Source organism: Lipophrys pholis, assembly GCF_963383615.2.
Source record: "Lipophrys pholis genome assembly, chromosome: 4".
In the NCBI taxonomy this organism is placed as follows: Eukaryota; Metazoa; Chordata; class Actinopteri; order Blenniiformes; family Blenniidae; genus Lipophrys; species Lipophrys pholis.
In genome coordinates this window covers 22,153,949-22,179,566 of record NC_137637.1, presented here as the reverse complement: position 1 = coordinate 22,179,566, position 25,618 = coordinate 22,153,949, and the positions used below count along the sequence as shown (strand labels likewise).

The window sequence follows — 25,618 nt, the reverse complement described above, 5'->3', positions numbered from 1 at the left end:
TCAGAGAAATTTGATTTTATTATGTCATCCCACATCCCTGTCGTGGTAAACAATCTTTTTTTTTTTTTAAATATAGTGTAGAAAAATACTTTTATAGCTGATTTAAATTGATTTAATAAAGCTGATGAGCACTTTCAGTCAAGGTGAGAACAGATGTGAAAATAGTAATATACAAAATGATTCAAAAGTAAAGCACCCTTTAGAATTCAGTGGCGTTCCTTTTCTTTTCTGAGTGACAGTCTAGGTTACATAGATTGTACAGGAAAGGCAAAGTTAAACCTTGTTACTGTTACTTTTTTGGCTTTTGTAATGAATTTATTTTGTTAAGGTAGACTTACAGTAACTCAAAGAGTTAGGTAATCAAACTCAAAACTGGACCGTAAAGCACATTTCTTCTTGTAAACTAAACTGTGACATTTCAGATGGAATAAGGGGAAAAAATACATTTTCTCACTTTCATAACACTATTAGAGCAGTCATCTTTGTTTACCTAAAGCAGTTGAAATAAGAAAATGATCATTTGTCCAGCCACCTGTGGCTGTACGATTACTTACTAAGGTCATTATAACTGTGCTGAGCTTTTGTTTCGAAGTCTCTTTGATTAGAAAAAAAATAATTGTTAGGGATATAGATATTGGTCTGTTTGACAGAACCACTAAAGCCCTTAAGGCCATCCCGGGTCTGTTCCCCAGCTGGATGATATTAGTGACCGCGACATGCCTGGACTTTGATGATGGAGCTGCAGTGGTGAAGGGTGAAAGATGAACCACAGCTTTCATTGCTTTCCTCAGAGGAACAAAGGCTTTCTTTGCCAGTTGTGACACATTGCAATGGGACAAAGCATAAAACACAGTGTAGATAAGACATTAATAGCATAGCATTGTATCAAGATCACTCTCGTAAAAAGAAATGGTTCCACTTTGCTTATGTGCTTATATGTGTATGTATATTTCGGATATTTCTACATGAAAAGCATTTCCCTGATGTCTTCAAGTGACTTAGCTGTAAATCCACACATAGATAAAATCATGACAAATCTATGAATATACAAATAATCCCCGTTTCTACCTTCTCCAATCCCCTGCCATTTCCCTCCAGCTTGTCCTTAAATCAGAGCCCACAAATCAATGTACTCTAATGGAAATATATTTCATATCTGGCGCTCCATAATTTTACAGTCATAGCGGTAATGGAGAAAATTAACAAGTGGCTTGACTACACCCCACACACAAGTGTAAAACATTAAAAGAATCTGTGGTTTTTAGCCTCAATAATACACTGCAGTACTTAAATGGAAATACTCAGCCATGACACTGACTAGTTACTCATTTATGATGTCCTAGCATATTAAACCCCCCACACGAACAAGCAAAAAATACGATTTTTATTGGTTGGTCTTGTTAAGGCTTTTTGAATTGACCCATTTTTATATGTATTGCAGCCCGTCTTCATCTTCTTGAGTTAGACTAAGAAAGGGATATATCTTTAAAAAGACCCACTGATACACTGCACATATTTTGGACTCCATGCCATTTGCTGCCTGTCTGGATGCTCTTAAAGATCTGTGAAGACTAAGCAAATGCATAAACCATGATGGAAGCTGCTGTTCTGTCTGAATAGGAGATCTATAGGCAGTGCAGGTATGAGGGCTGTCAGTGTGATGCCTGTGGGACTGGGTCTTAGGCATGCTAATGTGGCATTTGAGTTCAGAAGTTAGTGTGACAGGAGATAATAGGAGTGGTCAGGGGACAGGAAGAGCCTTATTATCACTATGATAACCAGTTCTTCTTTTTCAAGATTTTGTACAAGGTCAGTCTGTATTGGACAACAAAACAGTTTAATCAATAACCCTCTTTGGCGTGGTGTGGCCTCTCACAAAGGACTGACCAATGGAAAGAAAGTATTAAACGGTGAAAGCATCAGTCATAAAAATTGACAAAAGTCTGAGTTACTTTTGGATTATTAAAATTTCAGTGGTTTGCTGTGGTGCTTTGAACAACACAGTTATTCCTTTGAGGACCCAGAAGAAACATAAAGAAAGGCATAACCTGACAGTGTTACTGAGGCATTGCGTTATAAAAAAAAGTAGCAAAAGAAAAACAGTACGTAAAAATAAATAAAAGTAGCAATGCGCCAATAAAAGTTCATGGTTCCCACCAACATGAACATCGTTTCCAAGATGGATTTTTATTTCAAAAAAGCCTTTCTACTGAAAAGTTTTAATTATGTGTCTCATATTAACTTAATCCTCAGAGTCACATGTAAAGATGGCTGCGGCTCACAAACAAACTGTCTAAGATATACTATTCAGTCATGCACAAACTGCAGCGAGAGTGTAACAGAGCATCACTGTTCAGTGATTGTTTACCCCGCTCAGTTACCCCGAGGTAAAAAAAAAAGAAGAAATAAAAAAGCAAAAGATAAAGTTGCCACTTTAGTAAATGATTTAAATGTGCAATATGCAAATGAGTTTCCCTGCTACAGATTGACATGCATCATGCCTTTCTTGTTAAAAGTGTGACTTTCATCCTCTTGCTAATTATTCCTTTTTACAAGACATAAAACAACGTATTTAGATGACAAAATCTAGCATGGTGCACATTGTTAGGACCTGATGTTATAATGTTTAAATAAAGCAGTCCCGCTATCTTATGTATCTATCCATCCACTATTCGTATCACCTTTATCCAGATTAGTGCTAAGGGGGCAGAGGTTGCCTGAGACCTTCCTGCCATCTGTCATTTTGACCGGCAGGGTCATAAAAATTCTCTGTGTATCTTGTTATCTGTCATTTCAATATATTTAAAAAAAATAAAATAAATACTATGAAAGCTTATAGAAGCATAATGCTAGTAAAGCAAAAAAAGTGGGGGAAAGCTAAATGGTATCACGTTTTATATCTATTGTAAATGTGTTGTGTAAAATTAATTCACTATAATGTGAAAATTAAACAGGCTACAATGTGAAGTGCCATTCACAATGTAGATGACATGAAACATCATAATGTATTATCAGTTTACTATAAAAGTTGATGTTAAAGGGGACATATCATGCTAAATCCACTTTTTTAGCCCTTAAATGCATTTTGTTGTATATTTAGAGTGTTTAGAAGTACAGAAAAGTTCAAAGTAGTCTCTTCAGGTGCTCCGTTGATATCTTTATATTCTGTTTTGGTCATATTTTGCGATCGGTTTCGATTTTTCTATTCTCTATTACGTTTTTTGAACAATGACGTCACAGTATTCTCAGCGGAACTGCCAAATTAGGACATCGACATTTCGAGCAATCCGCCATTTTTGTTTCTCGCTGCGATTTTGTAGTCCAACCGAAGTTACGAGAGGATAAGTCGAAATGTTCGGTTGTTGGATGTAGTAACCCACAAGCTTCGTTACACCGTCTCCCAGCATCAGAACCTTTTCGAAGTGCCTGGTTGAGTTTTATTTTTCACAGAAATGTACCCACATCTGTGGGTAAGGTCATTTTTGTGTGCGCAAATCACTTTAAGGACGACTGCTTCAACAACCTCCGCCAGTATAAAGAAGGATTTGCCGAAAGACGTCGTCTGATTGAGCGGTCAGTTCCTTCTATCTATGGAGACGACGAACAGAGCACTTCGGTAAGCTGTATATAACGCTAAAAAGTGTGATGATAAGACGTCCCTGTCATTGTTTTGTTAGCATTAGCAGTTGCACCGTCTTCATATGTTAGCGCTGTGTGCTCGTTTTAGATTATAATGTAACTTCTGTGTTAAATAGTCGTTGTAATACAGGCAGTATTGTAGTAGTGGGCATGGATGGAGAAGTTAGTGTAAATATAGTAACACACCATTGCGTTACATCCATATGAAGACGTTGTTCTGCAGCTGCATCATGGTCATTTTCATCTCGCTCCGCCGGGTCCGACTCTGGCTCCAACATGTATGGCTGGATGGACAAATCTTCCGTTGTTGACATTTTGTAAATAATGTGTGAATATAAAGTTTCTGCGCCGCTAGATAATTGTATCTGTTCTATCAAACTACAAAGATGGCCGAACAGGGTGACGTTGAACCGAGTGTCACCTCTGCAACCTGGAGAGGAGGCGGGGTATGAAGTGTCTCATTTGCATTTGAAGAGACCGCCCCAAAACGAGTTGCTCTCAGAAGCGCATCAGAAAAGGGGTTGAAAAGGGGCCTGTGGAGCTCTAATAATGAGGAATTCAGACCCAAGCATTGCAGTTTCGCGTTGTATAGACCACAACTGTATGATTTATATGTAAAAAGGAAGGATTTAAAAGCATGATATGTCTCCTTTAAAGTTCTTATCAGGTTATCTGGAAATATGTGAAATGTTAAAACTCAAAGGTTTATCATGTTATATAATGAGATGTTTGATGTAAGACGATAGCAATTTGCTTTGTTAGTCTGCATTCCAGTGAATATCTTGGCCCAGAACAATTGTCTTTCCAATTTCACCTTCCCCCTTTACCCTTGAAGTTTCAGCATTCAATCTGACATTAGCAGTGTTTTAATTAATGTTGCTTTAGTCCAGTCCATTTCAGTGACTTATACAGTCAGCTCTGCCATGATATTATCTGCATATTTAAAGTCACAGTGTTCTTTAAAGATACAGCTGAGTGTTAAATGGTATGCTAAGAAACGACCAAGAGCAGCTTTTGCTGATGAGTCCATATTATTTTCTACTTTGCAATGTTGGGACCCACTGGAACAGGTTCTTCCAAGACTGAAATCTTTCTGAGTTTATAAAGACGGCATCAGATCCGGACCATCCTGCAGTGAAGTAACAGCTAACCATTGCAACACAATGCCACCCCTGAATGATGAGTGTTTTCTGAGGTTCGCGGACAGCAAAGGGACACGTCCACTCCAGGTGATTGTTGGACCGTCTATTATTCTGTAACTTCAATCGATCACAAGTCCTGATGGGATCGCCAGCATCTGTAGCGCTCATCCACCACTCCATTGCTGCTCAGCCTATTGGTACATTAATCCCAATCTGCAAAAGCTGCCGTAACACAGATCGCATTAGCTACTGAGTGATCAAATTAGGCGCCAGCACGCTCACCCGCCTCCACAATCAGTGGCACTTTCCGATGGAGACAACTACACGCTTACAATCAATTTGCTGCCCTAATCTAATCGAGCAGCTTACACTCCGCACCGTGGCCTCCTTTTTTTTTTTTTTTACTTGCACACTTGGTGACATGGAAAACATCATATTCCAGAGCCAAACAATGAGACACATCCACAGGCACATACAAGCGCCCACATATTATGACACAAATTCACACAGGCACATGTATAAATCCATTTTCTGACATGCATAGCCACTCGCCCTCACGGACATCCACGCTTCACTACACCCACAAACAAACAAATTTGAGTCCTGCCTCTCCCAGGGGCTTGGCGCCTTCTTGTTAGGAGTTGGTTAAGATGTAGGGCAGCAATCGCAGAGCGGGCAGGTGATGATGTTGACACTGGCTCTTGATCAGCATCATTCATCTCCCGAGCATGCTTTTAGCAGCTTCACAAACAGGTGAGAGGTGGGAAGAGCCCCACAGTGGGACAGCCAGTCACGTTGTTGTCATGATCGTTGTCAAATATATGTGCCCTGAATAACAAAGACTATATTGGAATGCATTGCACTTCACTTTGGACATATGCACTCTGCTTTCTTAGCTTTTTTTTTTTTTAAACAAACGCCCCTACACAAAGTATCAAGAACTTCATCTTATTTTACATTTTTTATGATATGTAATTCTTCTACCTATTATTATTTTAAATTTTTACTTTTGGTTTTAAAAAAGTGCTATAATATTTATATGATCATATTGTTATGGAATGTTAGAATAAAAACTAAATAATACAACCAAACTGTAACTAAATTTTAGTTTAAACTTCAACAGATTAACATTTAAGGCTTACTTCTCTCATCTTTTTTTAAAAAAATCTTTTTCACACATATTTTATATTTCACTGAAGCAGAAATAATCTGGCAGGCATTTTTATATACTACATTTTTAAGTAATTAACCCAAAGTGTATTGTTGACATTAGGAGCAAAGTCTTAATGGCTTCACTCTTTGATCATTAATCAACCACATGTATCTACAACATTCCTCCCACTGGGAGAGAATAAACAGAATCAATATTTGCACCCATGAAGCATTTCTCCAAGCTCCAGAGTGCAAACCACAAATGTCTCATCTCTTTTAATGAGGGATGGCTCACCAGGCATCCTTAACACACAAATTGTTCCCACTGCAACGCCGGGCTGCCGCTTGTTAGAATGTGACATATGGTGCACTAAGTATGTCCTTCACAATACGTATGCAAGACGAGGCTGATAACATGACACAGTCATATATTCATTCATATAAACACCCCGAGTTACAATACCTGTAGTGAAGGAAATGTTGATACGCTTATAAGTGCGTATCACATATGGTGACGTTTCGGTCATACCAGGCTGACTTTTTTGCCTTTTCAACTGCACTCAAGATTTCTTTATGCAAAGTTTCTTCAGGGAAAATAATCACCGTGCTTCTCATTGCAGTTTTGGTTGAAATTTCAACAACTATGCTGACAGGTCAAGCTAAGTTAGTTTTAGCCGCAGAGCCAATGATAAATGACAGGAATGTTTATGAAGTACTGCTCCTGATGATAAACTAGCTTCTAACAGACAATTCTTGCTGTAAACATTCTTTCTAAACTCCAATTCAAAACCAATTTCAAGTATAAAAGTGTTTGCCTACATACGTGTTCACTGTGAGACTGTTTTATTTGAATTGGATTACAGGAATTTCCAGTGCATAATATTGTCACATTGGGGTGTTATCGTATCCTATCCTCAAGTCGTCATTGAACAAGTGATATAACTCACGCAGATCTTTATTTAGGACACATTTTCAATTTAAGGTCACAAACAGGGTCACAAATGTAATAATTGCTGTCAGAAAATACACAAAAAATGTCCACTTTTGCAATTAATAAAGTGCACACACTTCAGAGATTATGTTCAGAAAGAATGTAAATTCTTAAATTAGGTTTTTATTTGTTTGTTTTTTGTTTTCATTCTGTCTGTGTTTCCTTTAGAATGTCTATAAAACTGATTTTTTTTTTTTAAAAAGAAAGAAAAAAGTAAAAAGAAAATGACTTTTTTTTTTCACAAAAGTGACAAGGGTGGTCCATGGATTGAAAAGTAAACTCTATACTGAAGTCACCTGGGTGTAGGGAGAAAAGACACCATGGCAGAAAGGGGATCTGAAAATTACTTTTGCATGAGACAACACAGCCTCTACTACAAGACCTTCTATCTTCGAAGCCCTTCAATTCCCCTAAGAGGGCAAAGCTGCAGGTGGGCATTGATGTTGGCACTGAGGAAAAAGACAGGGTGGTGAGCCAGGTCAGAAGGCTCAAGTCTCCTCATGAGAGATTCAGTGTTTTTTTCTCAACATTTTACATCATTTGTCTTCATTTTATGTGAGAGCTCAGCTAGCACAGGGCTGCCTTCAAGAATTTCTTTTTTTTTTTTAATAAAAAGTCTGAGCCAGGAAAAAAAAAAAAAGAACACCTTCTTCTACACGGAGACATTTTTTATCTAAGAGATGAAGCCCTTCTTTGTTGATAGTAGAAAGAAAGAAATGACCCCTAATTTTAGGGTTTACTCCAATGTACCAGCACAGACCTCTGAGAGGCGCTGCGTCAAAATTCACATGAAATATATTTCCTTCTCGGAAAAGTTATGAATAGTGTGCACATTTCTTTCAATGTAATCTATGCCACTTTTTTAGACAAAACAAAATCTAAACTTGAGAGACTTTCAGTTTGATTGTGGACTGTGTGGGTGACCTTTGAGTTGAGTCGTTGGTTTATTCTGTAAATGTTTTTAAAAATTGAATTTTTTTTAAATATAGTGGCAACCATATACAAGGTGAAGCAGAAAACCAAAGCAGGGAATGTGATGATATGAATATGCAACTGTAAGATAACAAGAAAAATGACTCTAATGATCAGGCACTCCGATGACGTTTCAATGATAAACGAGGTCTTTAGCGTCAGTGGGTTGTGTGCTGTTAATGCGTTTTGCTATTGTCTTACACACAGGCCTTCTAAATGTTTAAAGCAATAAATTATTTGCCGTTAGGCTGTATGTTTTTCTGTGTATAATTACATAACTAAGAAAATCAGAATAGATGTGCAGTAGTGTAGTGGTTAGTGCCGTTGCCTCACGGCTAGAATATCACGGGTTCAAATTCAGTTTGGGCTTGGGGCTCTTTCTTTGGGGACCCTCCATGTTTCCAACATGCGTGCGAGGCTGGTTTTCTCCCACAGTTCAGAAACATGCATTTGAAGTTAAGTGTTGATAAAAAAGCCCTTAAATGTGTGCGTGAGACCGTGCCTAGTAGAATGGCTTGATTATTGTTTCATCAACAATGATAAAACCATTAGCAGTTCTTGGCAGTGATGCTAAATAAATGGAAACAAACATATATTGTATAAACATTGAATAAATAGCACAAATCAGAACTAAGAATTTGGGGATTTATTGTCCCTCAGGATTTGTGATGAAGTTGTGTTTGTGCCACAGTGACGGTTTGAATATAAGCTATATATTTTAAGCAGCCATTGTTGTTTAGGAAAGCACGTCAATCTTGAGGGTCCAATCATTGAAACAGGATCGCAAATCAAATATTGCTATTGACTTGAAGCATCTTCAAAAGCAAACTGTTCCCACGTTTTTTTGTCTTGCAACCATAATAACCTCATTACCATTCAACACTCTTCACATCGGTAACCCCCCTGAAAAATTAAGGACAATAATACCACTTTTTCAGCACAACACAGAATTCACCCTCTCCTTTCATGATATTATCCCTTTCCATGCCCTTGATACAGAAATGACTTTAGGCCAGTGCATGCCTGCGTGGCTACTTTACATAAGTTCAGCATCTTAGTGTGTGCATCCACTGGAAAACAAACCCCGAACAGATAGAAAGGGGCCTGTAGTATAAGAGCAGCTGAAAAACCAAATCAAGCAACAGAAAAGCTAAACTCGTAACATATTTTGGGAAATGTCAACAGCTTATCTCTTTTGACACCTCTGCTCCTTCTTCTCTCCTGTGTCACAGCAGCTTGAGGGCTGTGGATTAGCCGCCGTATGGTCCACCCATCGGGGTCTCTCAAGAGTTATCTGGCATCTATTTAATATTTGCTCACCCACAGTGGTGAAGCAGAGTGGCCTTTACGCTGTGGAACAGCCAGAGAGGCAGAACGACGGACTGATAGAGAGGGCTGTAGTCATGTTGCTCAAAGATACAATATGCCCACACAGGTCAGCACTATGTGACAGATGATAAGTCAAGGTTGACAATCAATTGCAAGCAAACCATAAAGATCTTCTTTTTTTTTTGTTGTTGTTGTTGTTGAAAGGAGCTCAGGGAAGTGTTCAGCCATCTTTGGGATGACTTGAAATACATCAATGGTTATTGTATCCATTCTTCATCAAAACAGAACCACAGGGGCTGGGTTTTAAAGAAATGATGGAAAAATTTGCAATAACCACAACTACTGAGAGCCTTTATAAAACGCAGCATGATTGTTAAACAAAACTCCACGGAGACCAAACATCTACCAACAGAGCATAATTCAAAATAGTGGTACTTTTATACTTGCTTTCTGATTTCATGAAATTCTCCCAAAAATAATACATGCTCTTACTACTAACTAATGTTACCAGTGTGGAAATATCAATATGTACAAAAAGAAAGATTAGTAGTAGTAGTAGTAGTAGTAGTAGTAGTAGTAGTAGTAGTAGTAGTAGTAATTAATGTCATTTGAGGTTTCAAACTTAAAATCTTCTCACTAAATTAATGAGATAAGCTGGCATTGAGCCTATTGGTACAAATTGCCATACCATAAATCATGAACGGGATCTTCTTAGTAGCAGCATGCCAGAGCTGTGTAACAGAATGAAATCCATGCATTTACCCCCAAAATGTGAAACCTATAAAGCACAACATACACATTGAGCCTTACCTGACCTGGGTTTGGGTGCATTTCAAAAGCGGAACCGCCTGAGGTTTACTTCTCCAAGCCAGACTGTGTCAAATTCACGTTAACTTTCACAGCTGATATATTTCTACAACTATCGTTGAGTCAATGCTGAAGTTAAAATTTGAAGCATACTCAGTGCTGTTGTAAATAAAATAAAAAATTTTGAGGATGCAGTCAAATTCAATAATCTTGAAGCAAATAAACCAAAAATAAATATTTGAATTGCCAACAAATGATGCCAAGTCCCTGACAGCAGCATGTGCTGTGCAAACATGTGAGGTAGGTGTGGGGAAAACATGTGCAAAAAAAAGCTTGTAAAAACATAATTGTTTTTCGTTTTTCTTTACAAAATACCAATGTAACTTACAGAGGTCACTAAATACATAGAAGGAACGGGTATCACAACACCAGTAATATAAGCTTATATCCATATTTCTAGTTTTAGTAACATCCAGGACAATTACTATAAGGTCTACAAAGACCATGTTCATCGCTTTTGCACTCCACATTCTGCTCGGCTCCGAGGCTGAGAGAACAGTCTCATGGATCTCCTTTAAAAACGATGACGCCAAGATAAGCGTAATCTTCACAAACCCACTCTGCCAAACTCATAGTTTAAAGGCCAAGGTATCCTCGCCGACTTAGCTGGGTGTAATAAGCCCAAATCAAGTCAATAAACCTCAGTGAGCCATCTGATGATGAACAAGTTACTTGACACTCGCAAACAGCATTTACGTGCGTGCGTAACACTATCATTATCACATCTATCCTGCCTTTCTCCAATGCAGACGACAGACCATTTTTACAACATGACTACAATGGGTCTGAAAGCCTTGAGCTCAGTGAGAAAAGAAAAGTGTGAATTTAATTTAAGTGAAATCATATATTTGGCATTTTAACAAAAAAAAAAAAAAAAAAAAAAAGGTAATCAGAAAAATGTCTGCAGTCAATTTAACTCTCTCTCGAACCAGACTTGCAGGCACAGTAGAGAAGATAGATGACTGCATCCACGCAGGTCACATGTACAACTGTGGAAACACGACCTGAGCCTGCTCAGGAAGAAAGAGTCTAATTGGCAGCATGGTGCGTGACGCCCAGCTGGAGCTGCAGTGTGAAGACCATCCCAGAGCCAGAGGGAAGCAGGAATCAATAAGAACACCACAAGCACCTCTGCCTTCTATCAAACTTGCTTACTGCATCAGTGAATTGTCACTAAGATTAGTAGCCTAAGAGCAACACTACCAAACCACTTGAATGATTAAAGCCAACCCCAAGTTAAATGTTTACAACATGGTCTGGAAGGATGTAGATTGATTGAATACACAATGAAGCTCTAGATTGGCTTTTTCAATTTGTTTGAGAGAACTAAATTAGAAGATCAAAACCACTTTTTATGATAATAAACAAAGGCAATTGAGGTACGGGCAGGTAGATATTCATAGATAACAACTTTTGGTCCTTCTTCTTTTGTCATTTGACCTAATACTTAATCTGTTGCCATTTCTGGCATGTCTACTTTTAGCCAAATAAAACATTTTCTTGTGCATCTTTCTTGACCCAATTTAGTTCGATTAATTTTACTAATGTGCCAGAAAAGAGAAAAGGCAAATCAGTGATTTTGGCCTCGGAAACATTTAAGAATGTTTTAGTGTAAGATTATACCAAAGACTCATTATTTTTATAAATGATTTCCAATTAAAACCCAAAGTTGGGTTGAAAGTAATTTCTTTAGGCAACGGTCTGAGGGTTTCATATGTTTGTAGTTTTAACATCAACAAGTTTTTTTCTGTTTCATTATTGGTCTGAAACTGCTTTTGGATGCCTTTTCCCTCCAACTGTGAGGCTAAAAAGAACATTGTGTTATCTTTATGAAGGGATACACTTGCTATGTTTGGATTCTCTGCAATCTGTAAAAAAAACCCAGGGGGGAGTGATCATGAAGAAAGGAATTGCAGAAGAGCACTACCAAAACACTTTTAAGAGACATGCCTTTATCTCAACATTAGTTTGTTCGAGGCAAAATTATTCAGCACTCAATTTTCACAAAAGATCAACTTAATATGATTTAGAGAAATAGGAATCGATTCTGTCACCAGTGTCACCCATCGTCAGCTACAGATGCATGTTTTAATTTTCTGACCGTCTTTACAAATCCTCAGATCTCAGTTTCTGTGACTGTGAGGATCAAATTTAAGGCGGGTAAGTTATGATTGCAGTATTTCGGGTTTCCACACCCTCTATTAAAACTTTCCACTTTCGAAACTGATTTGATTGTATTTTGCACCTTGCATGTGAAAAATTGAATCATATCGAGATTCTCAAATGCTGAAATATATCAAAGACAGAAAACATAGTCAGAAGGTCAAAATATGAATTCAATAAGATGTGACTCTTATCTTTTTTGGGAGGCATTGACATTCTGTTTTCCATCTGCTCCTGAGTGTCTGACATGACCTCCTTTCCTCTGGATTAATAATCAATTTGAAATATTAATATTAAGAATGGATGTTAATCACTGAGCCTTCACTATCACAGAATGAAGTGTGATACCGCAGAGTTGGACATTTCAATAGAGGAACTTGTCAAACATGTTGGAGCGGAATGGCAAGGAACAGGAACAATTCAGAAACAAGACCTAAGAAGCAGTTCAACACAGAAAATACCTTACGGTAAGCAAATAAAAGTCATGGCAAACAGATCTGGAAATGCCTCTCATCACAATAATGCCAGCATCTCCGCTAAAGGCTGAGATGATTTTCTTTTCATGTATGTCAAAAACTGCAAAATTATATACAACACAAACATTTTGAGTTGCTGTAAATCACATTCACAGTATTTTGTGCAATCTCAATAACATGCTTGATTTTCTACATTCATGAAGGAGAACACACTCTGATAACCTCCTCTTCTGTCTGAGGCGATCATCAGTGCATCCTGTTACTGGATCAGCTCCAGTGCTTAAACAAGTATTCATACCTCAACTTTTCCACACACACACAAGTCACTGTATGTGTGTGTTCAAGTATGTTTCACTTCAATTGCTGTGTTAATTGTATTACAAATATTTGCCATTACAATGGTAAAAGGAAGTTTTAAAATAAATGAAGTTTCTCAAAAGTAAAGGGAAATATCTTCAAACGCTCAACCTTTTATAGGACACTTAGAAAATTCGGAGCAGAAAACAACGATATATCATGTATGTAAATTTATAAATTAAGTACATAATGATCACTGCATTACATTTTCATTTCATCACATATGTCGTAAAGTTGCCCAACTGACCAAAATTACACACGTTCCCTTCTTCTCTCTTGCTTGGAAATTTTACTAAACATTCCCAGTGAAAGGTTCAAGCATCATGTTTTAACACTCTCTATACTACTGCTCCAAGACGACATGTTGTTCACAAATGTTGTTCATCATGATTAGTAAAATGCAAGGCCCTGCTCAGCTTTAACTGTGGCTGTCTTTATTTTACTATTATTAAATTGCAAGAAATGTGCCCATTTTGATCACTTAGCCAATGAAGGGGCAAAACTGTGACCGAGACGATTGAGAGTCTCCAGAGACATATTGCAACTTCCCCCATAGGAATTTCAATTTCCCCCATGACATACATAAATGCTTTGTATTTATTTTCTTCCGTGTTAGTTTCTGTTGAGACTCCTATTGGTCACTGTGTAATAGTTGGTGAAATTGACTGTCCAGTGTAGAGCTAAACAACCCTGAGAAAAGGTGAATGACTGGTTCATGCTTATCGATGCACTACTACTGTAAGTAAAAATAGAATGAAAGTACAGTTACTTGTGTGGCTCTTAATTGGGATGGATGTGTGATTGATTATCTGTCTCTCAGCTTTAATTAAACAAAATTCCAATGATAGCCTGGCACAGCAAATAAAGAAAGCTTCATATAAAATTTTACAAAGAACCCAGTGTGTGTGCACAAGCCTCCGAACACATCCCTGCGCAGGCTTTGTGGGAAGGAAAAGAAGAAAAAAAAGAAAAGTGATGAAACTGTCATCAGCGTCACTGGAGTCTAAATATAGCATTGTGCATCTACAGCCAAGTGTTTCCTCTGCAGACTGTCACACCGCAGACTGAGGGGATAACAGGCATATTAATTGTAAACACATAATATGAAGCATCGCAGTTCAGGGGCTGCCTCCTCCTCCGGACTGATGTTCAGGTTATTATTTTCAACAGCCCTCAAGAAACAGGAATCTGGTGGTAGCCAATAAAAATGTAATGCAAGGAACAATACTGAGGAATGACAGCATTAATATTGAAAGAGATTCATCTTGCATTCACCACAATCGACATTTTAAAACAGACGGACGTTTAAACGGTGAGCAGACAGACACAGTCCCAGTCACATTTTCACCCAGCTCCACAGCAATCAGTCACTGAGACAGACGCTCGCTCACAAACTTACACATCTCTTATTGACTCTCACTTTCCTTTCTGCACTTTGATGGCATCACAGCCACAACCCCTGCTTTTCTGCACCAGCCCACGCAGAAATCTCTGAACAGAGAGCAGTTAAGGGAGTCTGCGCCCTGAGTCTAGGAGGCATTAAAGATGGAGAGGGGCTGAAGAGGATCAAAGCAGGTGCAATCCTGCCACGCCTTTCCCTCCGCCTACATCTCCCTCCAGGCTCGTCTGAATTTCTCAATACGTGATATGAAAAAAGAATTAACAGGGAAAAAAATGGGAGGGTTGCTACTATAATGCCAAGTTTCATCGTCTCTGATAATAGTGCCAACCAGATGAGTAATGCTTGAATTGATTCTGGAAAGCATTATAGGGAGAAGGTATAGTCTCTGGACAATTTTATCATCCATCCATCTTCTATATTGCTTTACCCAGTTCAGAGTCAAAGAAAGAAAGTGTAAATATTCAAGAACAGACAGTTAAATTTTTGCTAATTATTGTGCCAAATAACTCGTACATTTTTAGGTATATCCTTAGCTTGCACTTTGAATGCACCATATGATAAGGAACTCCTTTCAGATTTCACATATATCTGTAAATACCCATAAAATAAGCTGGTGGAGAGCTCAGCTTCAGCAGACAGCTGTAGTTTCATCCCACAGCGGAGAGCTACTTGAAAGTTCCCAAAACTAAACCATGCCTTAAAGACACATTATCATTTCTGCTACCCCGCCATCCAAGACCATGAACTGCCTTCCTCCCTTGTGACAAAACACAACCTGTTAAAATGTCTCTTGTTGGGTTCCCTCCCCGCAGCAGGGAAAAACAACGAGCATCCAAAATAATTACTAAAAGGAAAGCCGATTAGCATAATGCATTATCACATACTTAGTAAAATGAGACAGGTGGGGAAGGCAGAACAAAGAGGAAAACAGAACCTCTGAACAGTGTCTTAAAATAATCCTGAATAGATAATCAGATTCCCCTGTACCCAAACACCCTTAGAACCTTTGAAAAGCTATACTATCTATGAGCCCAGAGGGTCTTGTCTGTATGGTGTCAATACACCATAGAACAAAGCGAGATGAGTTGTTATCTGCATAACAATTCAACCCTCAGACAGGTACCTGAACACAACTCTGGCAGCGAGATAACAGGAAAAACAGCCATAATATAAAGCATGACATTCAGAAATGCTGTGATAGGAAGAGAGTGGGAGGATTCTTTTTACCTGACTTAGTGGAGAAAATAATTGGCTTTATAACCATGTAACACGATTTAAGATTATTAGGAGTACACCGCCTGTGTGTGTGTGTTACTCTGTGTGACAACGTTGGAGACAGAATGTGGTGGAAGCACAGCCATTAAACATTCATGTCTGTTAGAGAGAAAACAAGGCTTGTGTTAGAATATACGCCTTATTAAAGTCCATGTTATTTTTTTGCTAATTGGTGATGGACTGGGTTTTGAAACTTTAGTCAGCGCGTGAGTTCCTGGTAAACGGGGTCTGTGAGAGGGCGCAATATTTGCACTAGCCTCCAGGGAAGTCCGACTGATCACCTGAGACTGTAAAGCTCTCTTTTCTTCATCAAGCAAACCACAAGAAGGTAAACTCAAGCAGGAATTGTTTCAATGTACAATGTTTTGGCTCCATTGCAGTCACTTGAATTCAAGGCTTGCCCAATTTTGCTTCCTTCCTTCATCTATAAAACTTGTCTCCTGCTTTTTCTTACTTAATTCCAAGTACGTAGAGCTCCGCACATCCTGGACAGTATTTCAGTCACAAGGCAAGCGTCGGAAAATAGCCAAGCTCAGGAACACATTTACACCAATGGGCAATTTACATCCATCCATCCATCCATCCATCTTCTCCTGCTTATTCATTTGCGGGTCGCAGGGGTGGCAGTCTGAGCACAGTCACCCAGATCACATTGCACCGATTAAGAACCTTTCTTGCGGGTGGTCCCTTCAACAATCAACCTTAAACACATGTTTGACTGTGGGGGAATCGGAACATCTGGAGGAAACCCATGCATGCACAGGAAGAACTAGCAATTTCCAAAGAGAAAGACCCCTGAACTTGGCATCAAATCTTAGATCTGAGAGGTGAAAGCAGTCGCAACTACCCTACCATTCGGCCCCAGAATTCCTTCCTTTGAATGTTGTTTTTTTCACCCCGTATATTTTCTGACAAGTAGCAACCTTAGCTGGTATGCTAATTAAAAGCTACCACCCTACATTTTTTTCTAACAGTGCCTCAACTCCCAATTTACTGGCTTGTGGGTTGACAGATGGAATATAATGTTTCAGCTGCACTCAACTGGGCATTGAATCTGCTGAGAACCGGTTTTTCTATGTTTTCTAGTAACCAAGAATATTCTGGGGGTATACAACAATACAACTCTATAGAATTCATGTTGGCAGTTGTTGCAGAAACAGCAGCTGGCTGTGAGTGAACAAACACATTTATATTCACAGACAGGACGATCTAACCAGAGCGAAGGGCATCTCAGTTCTTGTTTTCTCGGTGGATACACCTGAAATCAGAACAGTTCCACTGGCTAACCTCTAATCAAGACACTGTATGAAATATAGATGCTGTGGACAAGCAAAACAAATTTTCTATATTTAATTCAACAAATAATAAGATCAAAGAAGTTGCAGAAGAGTGGCGGATGAATAAACCATGAGCAGGGTGTGATGGTGGTGGTGAAGAATCAAACGTGTGCAGTGGTGGAGTGCCACTAACGGGAAGTTTGAAGACAGACTGGATCTTACCTGCAATTAACACTGAAACCCCACAGTAGGGATGCACTCCTGGCTGCAACTCATTCATATAAAATTTAACAATACTTCAAAACAACTTGTAATCACTGGTGTTTAGTCCACTCAGGGCGGCTGTGACTCAGGCGGTAAAGGTTTTCTCTCTGATCGAACGGTTCGATTCCTGCTGTCGCCTCGTAATGTGTCCTGCAAGAAGACACACAACCACATGTTGCTCACTGCATGGCAGCATTGTCACCAATGAGGAGTGAAGGAGTGAGGAGTGAAAGTTTGTTGAGACAGGTAAGGTGAAAGGACACAGTTTAAGTGCACCTCCATTCTCAAGTCAAAGTGAGAAGGTCCCTGGTTTGCGCTCCGTTCAAAAACATGCATTTGAGCCAAATTGGCGCTTCTCAACTGCCCATAATTGTGGCTGGGAGTGTGTGTGTGTGACGAGCAACCTGTCCCGGATGTAACCTAACTTCGTCCAATGTTAGCTGGGATCTGCTGAAATGGCCCACAACCATAAGCTGGATAAATAGTAGATGGATGGATGGAAATTATATACTGTACTAAACATACAATACATCATAGATGAGCAGACTATGAATCTTAATTGATTTTGTTCCAAGAGGAATAAGGAATATTTTCTGTATTTTCTCTTCAAATATCTGCTTGTGTCAATTCTCCTGGGATGACATTTTGGATTAAATGAATAAAGCCTGCAGTAAAAGGTATTTCACTCATGATGCAGCTTTAGTTTGCCAAAAACTGGAGGATCAAACACAGAGGATACACATACAGCTATGAGAGCGGACATATTTTGTGGCCTCAGGGTTTTTCTAGCAAACGAGCCATTTATTAATGGTTTACAAAAGAAGAAATGATAGAAACCAAAAAATCAAAAATATCCACATTGCCACTTCTCGCTTGTCATTCAGTGGTCAAGATCCAACTAATTTACTTCCACACAGAGTGTAAATAGGCCGCCCATTTCTGTGGGACCATTACATCATTTGATTATTTTTTTTCTGTGTTTGAAATCTTGAGAGAAACAACGTTACAAAGGATAAAGAGAATTCATTAAGACATATTTATCCAACATTCAATTTCTTGACCTGGATGCAGTTGTGCAACTGCAAATTGTATCCTCGTTTCCATAAAGATTTACACAGCACTGGTCAGACCGGCCTAGCAAAGCCTTGAAAAGTTATTTACCAAGGTCATACCAAAGAAAGTAACTTCATTAAATCACTGTATCTTGGTGGTTGAGGCAAAGTTGCTGGATCCATTTATCAATCCCGGCCTCTGCCGCTCCATGGGCTGAAATGTTCTCAGGGTGCAAACGTGTCCAAAGAACCTCTTAATACAGGATGGGGACATTACATAACAGTTCTGTTATGGTTATGTCAAGTTAGTCAAGCACAAAAAAAAAGTCTTTATGGTCAGGAATGATATTTGATCAGAGGCTTGTTACAGACAGGTCATGTAGCATCAATATGTGGAACAAGATTGTTCATCTTAGGGAGCTATCTGGTAAAAAAAAAAATATTGGCAATGACAGATCATACTTTTGTTCATTCAGTGTCCTAATTGACAACAAAACTGCATTACCTAAAATGAACAGCAGTTTTTTTTCCCCCTGGTGCCCCAGGTGACATACTAGAGTGATACCCTTATAGGCACAAAAATAATCATAAGCTGTCTATCTGTGACACACTATTAGATTCCCTGCTGTGCGGCTATCAACAAAACAAACCCCAACAACTAATGTTGTATGTGGTGGGCCTTCATGGTGATGTTACTAATTCAGATTGAATTCAAAACAATATCGTAGTTGTTTTTCAGTGTCAAATCGCTTGAGATTTTCTTTGCTTAAAAATCTGGGGAAGAAAACATACAAGAAAATGAACTGGAATGCTGATGGAGAGAAAGGGGAGTTTTTTTTAGATCTGTTTGCAGTGTGAGCATTGATTTGTATGTCAGAATATTCTCAATCCAATACAGTATGTTTCTTCTGGGGAAAAAAACAACATGGGAAGCTGTACAAAGCAAAAAGATATTTTGAGGAGTCAAATACCTTCAATGGTACAAACTTAAGATCAGTTGTATACATACATTTAGATTATGAGGGCACTTGCAAGGTACAGAATCTCTTGGTGTGAAAGAGTGAAAGGAGAAATAATTAAAGGGAGAAAAAGCTCCCAAATCATGATGCTTGAAGCTTGATTCAGATAAGAAGATTACTCAATAGACGGAGGCTATCAGCATTTCATTACTGGGAAAATTCCAGTTTTGTCTAAAACAGCACCAAAATAACACCACTGTCATTGTTTGCTTTGATTTCTCATGTCCTGAAAAGGTCTGTTCTCAAACTGGGGCCCGGCCAAATCCTTTAATAGAGTGTGACGGCTACTGCCTTATCCTCTCATTTTGCCTTCTTTTACCACTGGTCATTTTGACTCAAGTGATACAATCCCAGGCATCTTCTGGTCAAAACTGTTCAATCTCTGCTTTCATTTGGATGGATGGATGAAAGAAAAACAGCAGAAAAACACAAAAGCACAAGATGTTAGATATTCAACTGATATAAGAAACATACAGACATCCTTTCACAAAAAACACGATGCAGCCCTACTACGGATGCTTTAAGTATCCATCACACATCTTTAGCATGATTCTTATTTTATGTGTTGTTCAGAGAAAAGATAATGTTTGCAGAAAACCAGATAGATTTTATAAGAAGGCACTCATGCGCTTAGACCGCTCACTGAGAACTGAAGCACTGAAGGATGCCAGCAGGAGTGTGATGGTCAATGAGAAGTCGTTTACACTGAAAGCTGGGCAAAAAGCCAGGCAATAAACCCACCTCCCTGGTCTCAGGAGCAATGCTCGTTTACATAATGTGACTGAGAACTGTGAGGCTGAAACCAGCACTAATCAAGTTTTTTTTTGTTTTTCTTTAACAAACTAGCAATTGCAAAGATATCAGGTGTGACTTCAGGGAGATGAGGATTATTTTGGAGTTTCTTGGCTTCTTGTTTTGATTTTTAAGACCACCAATTCCTGTGGTGGCTCAGGCTCACCATCCTCAGCAGCCTTGTTAGTAGGTGTAGCCATGAAAAAGCTCCTGCTGCTGGGGGCTTAAAGGATCCTCACAGTTATCACAGCGAGCTGGGGAACACAGCAGCACACTGCTCAGCAACCAAAGAGTCATATAGCCTATCAGGAGTTGTTGAAGTCTATACTGAAACTAGAGAATGAATCAATATTGGACTGACATTTCACAAGTGAAACAAAAAACTTGATTATAAACACTATAGATTCTTCACGTACTGAATGTCATAGCAAGTGTGTAGATAACACATATCTGTACAGTTGCTCATCACACTCAGCCAGCATTTGTTTTGTCTTTATGAAATAATACAGTCAGGTCCATATATATATATATATATATATATATGGATGGATGCACATATATATATATATATCTATGTAGGCTTGGCTAGTATTTACTCAGGACACCCTTCCTGCTGAAACACTAACTTAAACCAAGGTCTCTTACTACCAAGGTCAAATCTTAACCCATTGCACCACCAGATGTGCAATTTATAATTGTATTACTTCATCTAAATACTTGTGGTCCCTTTAATAGGTGGAAATGACAAATTTTAGTTTGTACACCCTTCACATGGTTTAGATGTTAATAGCCTCGATATAAAGCTCATAGTCTGCACTTGAAGGATATTTTGATTCATTTTGAATCCATTAAAGCGATTTTGTCCAAATATTCATGGACCTTACCGCAGACGATACAGTAAGTTGGTTTAGAGATTCAGTATTTGTAAAAACACGCAAAAAAGACATAATATAAATGTAGGACACATTTTGATTACTTCGTAGACGGAAAAGAGTAAATATTGAAGGAAAATCCAATTAAGCTCATCTACTCCATTAATCGATGTCACAGAAGTGTCGACGCCGTTTCAAAGTCCCTCATTCTACAAATTTACTCAATTAGTCATGCATACGTTATGCACACATTTCTAGCACATTCACATACCATCCTCTAAAACAAGCCTCTCTAAACCACCCTCCATTATTCATTAGCCCAGCTATAGCTTGTGTGCAAAGTGCACTTGCAGGTCCACAGTACAGGCTTAATGTTAAGTGTGTTATTAGCTCGTCCACAGACAGGGGCAGCTGCTAAACAACCTGTCACAGCATGCAGGCCATCTGATGGACTAAACACCACAGTCTCATGGCGGATGAGTGTGAGAGAGTAAAAACAGGTACTTTATTTTTCTTGGTGACATCAGATGGCTTGAAGGACACAGATGCATGCACACAAAAACCCACACTGCCACAAGTTATAATTATGTAACAGCACTACAGACTAAAATGGGAATACTACTAAATTTTAACATCAAGGGAAGGCTTTGCCCTCAAACCATTTAGTCTGTGTTAGCACAAATGTTATGAGTTTGTCCTGTCCTCTGATGCTGGCTGTTGCAGTATATATAGGGCTGCAAGGACCAGACTAAAAAAAGATGAAAAAAAAAAAAAAAGAAACTTGTAGGCTCGATACTGTATGTTTCTTTTCAGGATTACAATTTTGTGCGGAGCAAAAGTGCTTAAAGTCGGAGCGGCTTCTAGCTCTATACTAACAAAACATCACACAATGTAGCTGTGCTTTTGAGACTTTTAACTTGAAGTTACCATTTCATCGTGACCCTGCTTCAGTTCCTGACAGAGGGGATATCATTGCCTTGTCACTGTACTACCAGCTACAGAGAGTATGTTGAGCTGCTGGGTGCAGGGGAAGATTTATGGGTCTGAGAACTCGCAGGCAGGGTAAACAGAAGAAATAAAAAAGCAGTGACTGTCGTGTATGTATCAAGATAAATGCATGTCAGTCTACACTAACAAGGACTGGCAATGAAAGACAAAAAACTGCATCCAGCCAGGGTTCATGTTGGTGCTGGTGATTTCTGTGAATCATGGTAGCATTAAGAGGGAAAGAAAAGAAAGCACCCTGAGTCGCAAAAGTAATAACAGGATCAAAGATAAAATGAGGATGTACTACAAAAATTGGTCTCACAGTAGTGTACTGGTCAGCTCTTTTGCCTCAGAGCATGTTTGGTTGGGAGTGTGTGGAGTGTCCACATCCACGGTGTAATCTGCAGTCACTCAAAGTCAACTGTGATTGGCTCCAGCTCCCCACACCCCTGAATCACTAGTTGTTTAAAGTTTCCTACTTAAATTTGGTTTGTTTGAGTTCATCCTATGCATTGTGAACTCATTCACACACAAATAACCTTCTGGCCTGAAGCGAGCCAGAGAGACAATGCATCCTGCTCAGACCTTTCAGAAATGTTCCACACTATATAGACTACCTTAAGAATGAGCCTGACAGCTTTGAGATGATGAAAGAACTTGAGACAATCAATGGATGATTCCATCGACCTGAGTCCTTGAACCTCGTGTCCAATGAAAGAGTATGGAAGAAAGCACTACATATGACACAAGAGCACCACTATTCACTTCTACATGGTGAACATAAAATTAATATCTTTGAGTAGAGAATTCAAAAGTGCTGTTTTCTGTTAAACTGTGCAATTTTACAGAACTACAGAGGAAGATCAATGACCTTTAACACTGTATGGCGCTACTGTCACAGTGCAGTTTTTCATGCACACGCACGCACGCACGCACGCACGCACGCACGCACGCACGCACGCACGCACGCACACACGCACACACGCACACACGCACACACACACACACACACACACACACACACACACACACACACACACACACACACACACACACACACACACACACAATAATATTGACTTGTTTCTATCTCCTTTTATGAAAGACAGAGACTTAAATAAACAGATGGGAGCAGGCACGTGCACACACCCACACACAAACGAAAGTAGATCATTATTCATGCAGCGGGATGCCCCCTAAATGAATCCATGTGTGTAAATGTCATCAGTAAATGTCAATAGCTTTTTCAGGCCTGTCCTGAGGACATGGAGCCCAGCATATGGGCTCCGGGACCCAGACATACCTTCATTCCTACTACTTCATCTATTCTTAATCTACTTTAAAGAGCTCATCTGCTCATGTGATGAATTAAACAGCACACGAGAGAGGGTTTTTCTGACAAGCAGGATGCTGAAAGAGGGACATACACTATCAGAGGTTTATAGGCAAACACTGCAAAAAAAAAAGAAAGAAAGAAAATATTTATTCTCCTGTCATTTGAGGTCATCATGGAGAAGTGACACTGATAACAAAACTCAGAGTGATTGAACATTTAAAAACAAAGAAATACAAGTAATCAATTGCGTTAAGTGAAGCTGTGATGTGGCTCAACAATAATTGTGTATACGGTCTCATAGTGTTTGTACCTCGATGTAGGATGCCAAGCTGGGGTACACCCGGTAAGGTCCCAGTATGTAAGACAGAGGGGTGGTGGAAGGGAAACTCGCAGTCACAGCATGGCTCACTTCTGGCAGGGAAAACAGCTTGAAGCCATACGTCTCGTACATCTTCTGCAGTTCCTCATCTGGTTTTTCTTCACCCTCACACAGGACACTGCCCACTATATAGCGGCACTTCTCTGGTGGCCTCTGGGAGGACAGAAAGAGACAGAGTTAATGCACAAGAGAACATCTACAAACTATAATGAAGTCCCTCGCTTATGCAGCTTTAACACACAGCAAGTCAACGCCCTCTGTCGGGGCAAAAAGTGACATTTTGACAATTTCTATGCAGTTATATATAGTGAAAAATAATGTGAAGAAATATAAACAAATGTGGCAATTTATACTGACTACAATCAAAATCTACAATTTAGCTTCACAATACGCAACATAACTGAGGTACATTTTTGTTTGTTAGAGAATTTAAAAAAAATAGGGATTATACAAGTAATAAAATCTGATCTCTTCTTATTCATTTGGATTGTGCTTATTCATTTGGATTGTGGTTTTGGGACTTTCTGGAAGTTGAAATATAGCATGATATTTTTATTGCTATTAAGAATGTTCTTTACTTAAATGTCTGACAGTTCACACACACATTGTGTTACTGAATAAACAAAACCATAGAAGGCTTTAAAGAGGACACTAAACAGTAACTATTGCATAAAATATATCCACTGTTGTCAGTAGGTACATATAGGTCAGAGTATTATTTATGTTTGGAAATGATTAAATCCAGCCAAGGTTAAGACCATCTGAGTGACAATAAAGGCAGTTACTGATGTCAAAGACAATACTGTATTACACTGGAGTACAGTTATTATAAATATAAATGTATATACTTCAATCATGAGAAAACCATCGTTGTGAAATTTTGTGTAAATTATGCTGAATTGGCAAAAACAATTTAAAAAATAATGCACCGATGTGGATGTAAAAATAGAAATCATTTAAATTAAAGTCATAGAAATATGCTGCACCATCACAAAGCGAGGTCAGACTTAACTCACTCCTGGAAGTTATTACAATCATTATAGCTAACAGAAAAGTTACATATAACGGCAAACTATCCGATGACAGAAATTATTCCTTCTACTAAACAAACATTTGATATACCACAGCTGCGCACACAGAATTCACAACAATGGGACTGACACTAAGGGGACATGGAAGCTTGACCTCTTTCCCCTAAAAGCTATATGACTTACTTTACTTATCCTAATGCGCCAACATGTGCTTATGCAGATGTGATGAAGGCAGAATAGCGACACGTGAGCAGGCCGTCAGTCAGATGAGGATCTGACAGAAAATCTCCCACTCGCATTTCCTTACAGTTTGTAGTCTGTCTGACAGGCACAGATGGAGAGTGGGAGCTGTTGTTAAAAGATCATATCAGTTTCTGCACATTTTTGATGGTACAGGTTCACATTACAGCCCACCATCTTTTAGATCTTGCCATAGATGTTTGAGTATTTGTTTCCTAACTGTCATGCAGTGGGCCTGTTTTAATTAGGTCTGCACCACAAGAGAAGTCTTGCCAAAGTGAATAAAAATTTTTTTTTAAAAAATCATCTTCACTGTGACACTGAGCTCCCATTTCAAAAAAGTTTGAAATGTATGCCATTTAATTTTCAATCAACACTGAACATTTGGAGACAAAAAAAATTGTCTGGACAGGCAGGATTAATAAACTTTAAAGTCCACAAATGAATATGGAGTTCAACCAACTCGTGGGAAATTAATTAAAACATCTAAAAACCCAGTACAGTTCTGTGAAATCTTCTCCTGTTTTTTGCTGTACGACCGTGTCTGTATTGGCAGGGCTGGAAGTAAGGGGACACAGATGGATGCCAGCAACACTCATCTTCA

The 25,618-nt window shown here is 38.9% G+C and overlaps 1 protein-coding gene across 1 annotated transcript in view; it reads right to left on the bottom strand.

Annotated features, from left to right (window-relative positions):
* Positions 1-25,618, bottom strand: part of tex264a (testis expressed 264, ER-phagy receptor a) — a 77,207-nt gene that overhangs the window by 38,618 nt on the left and 12,971 nt on the right. Inside the window, exon 2 of the mRNA XM_080462046.1 lies at positions 23,675-23,896. Coding sequence (XP_080318172.1) covers positions 23,675-23,896 — 222 coding nt within the window. The remainder of the gene's footprint in view (positions 1-23,674; positions 23,897-25,618) is intronic.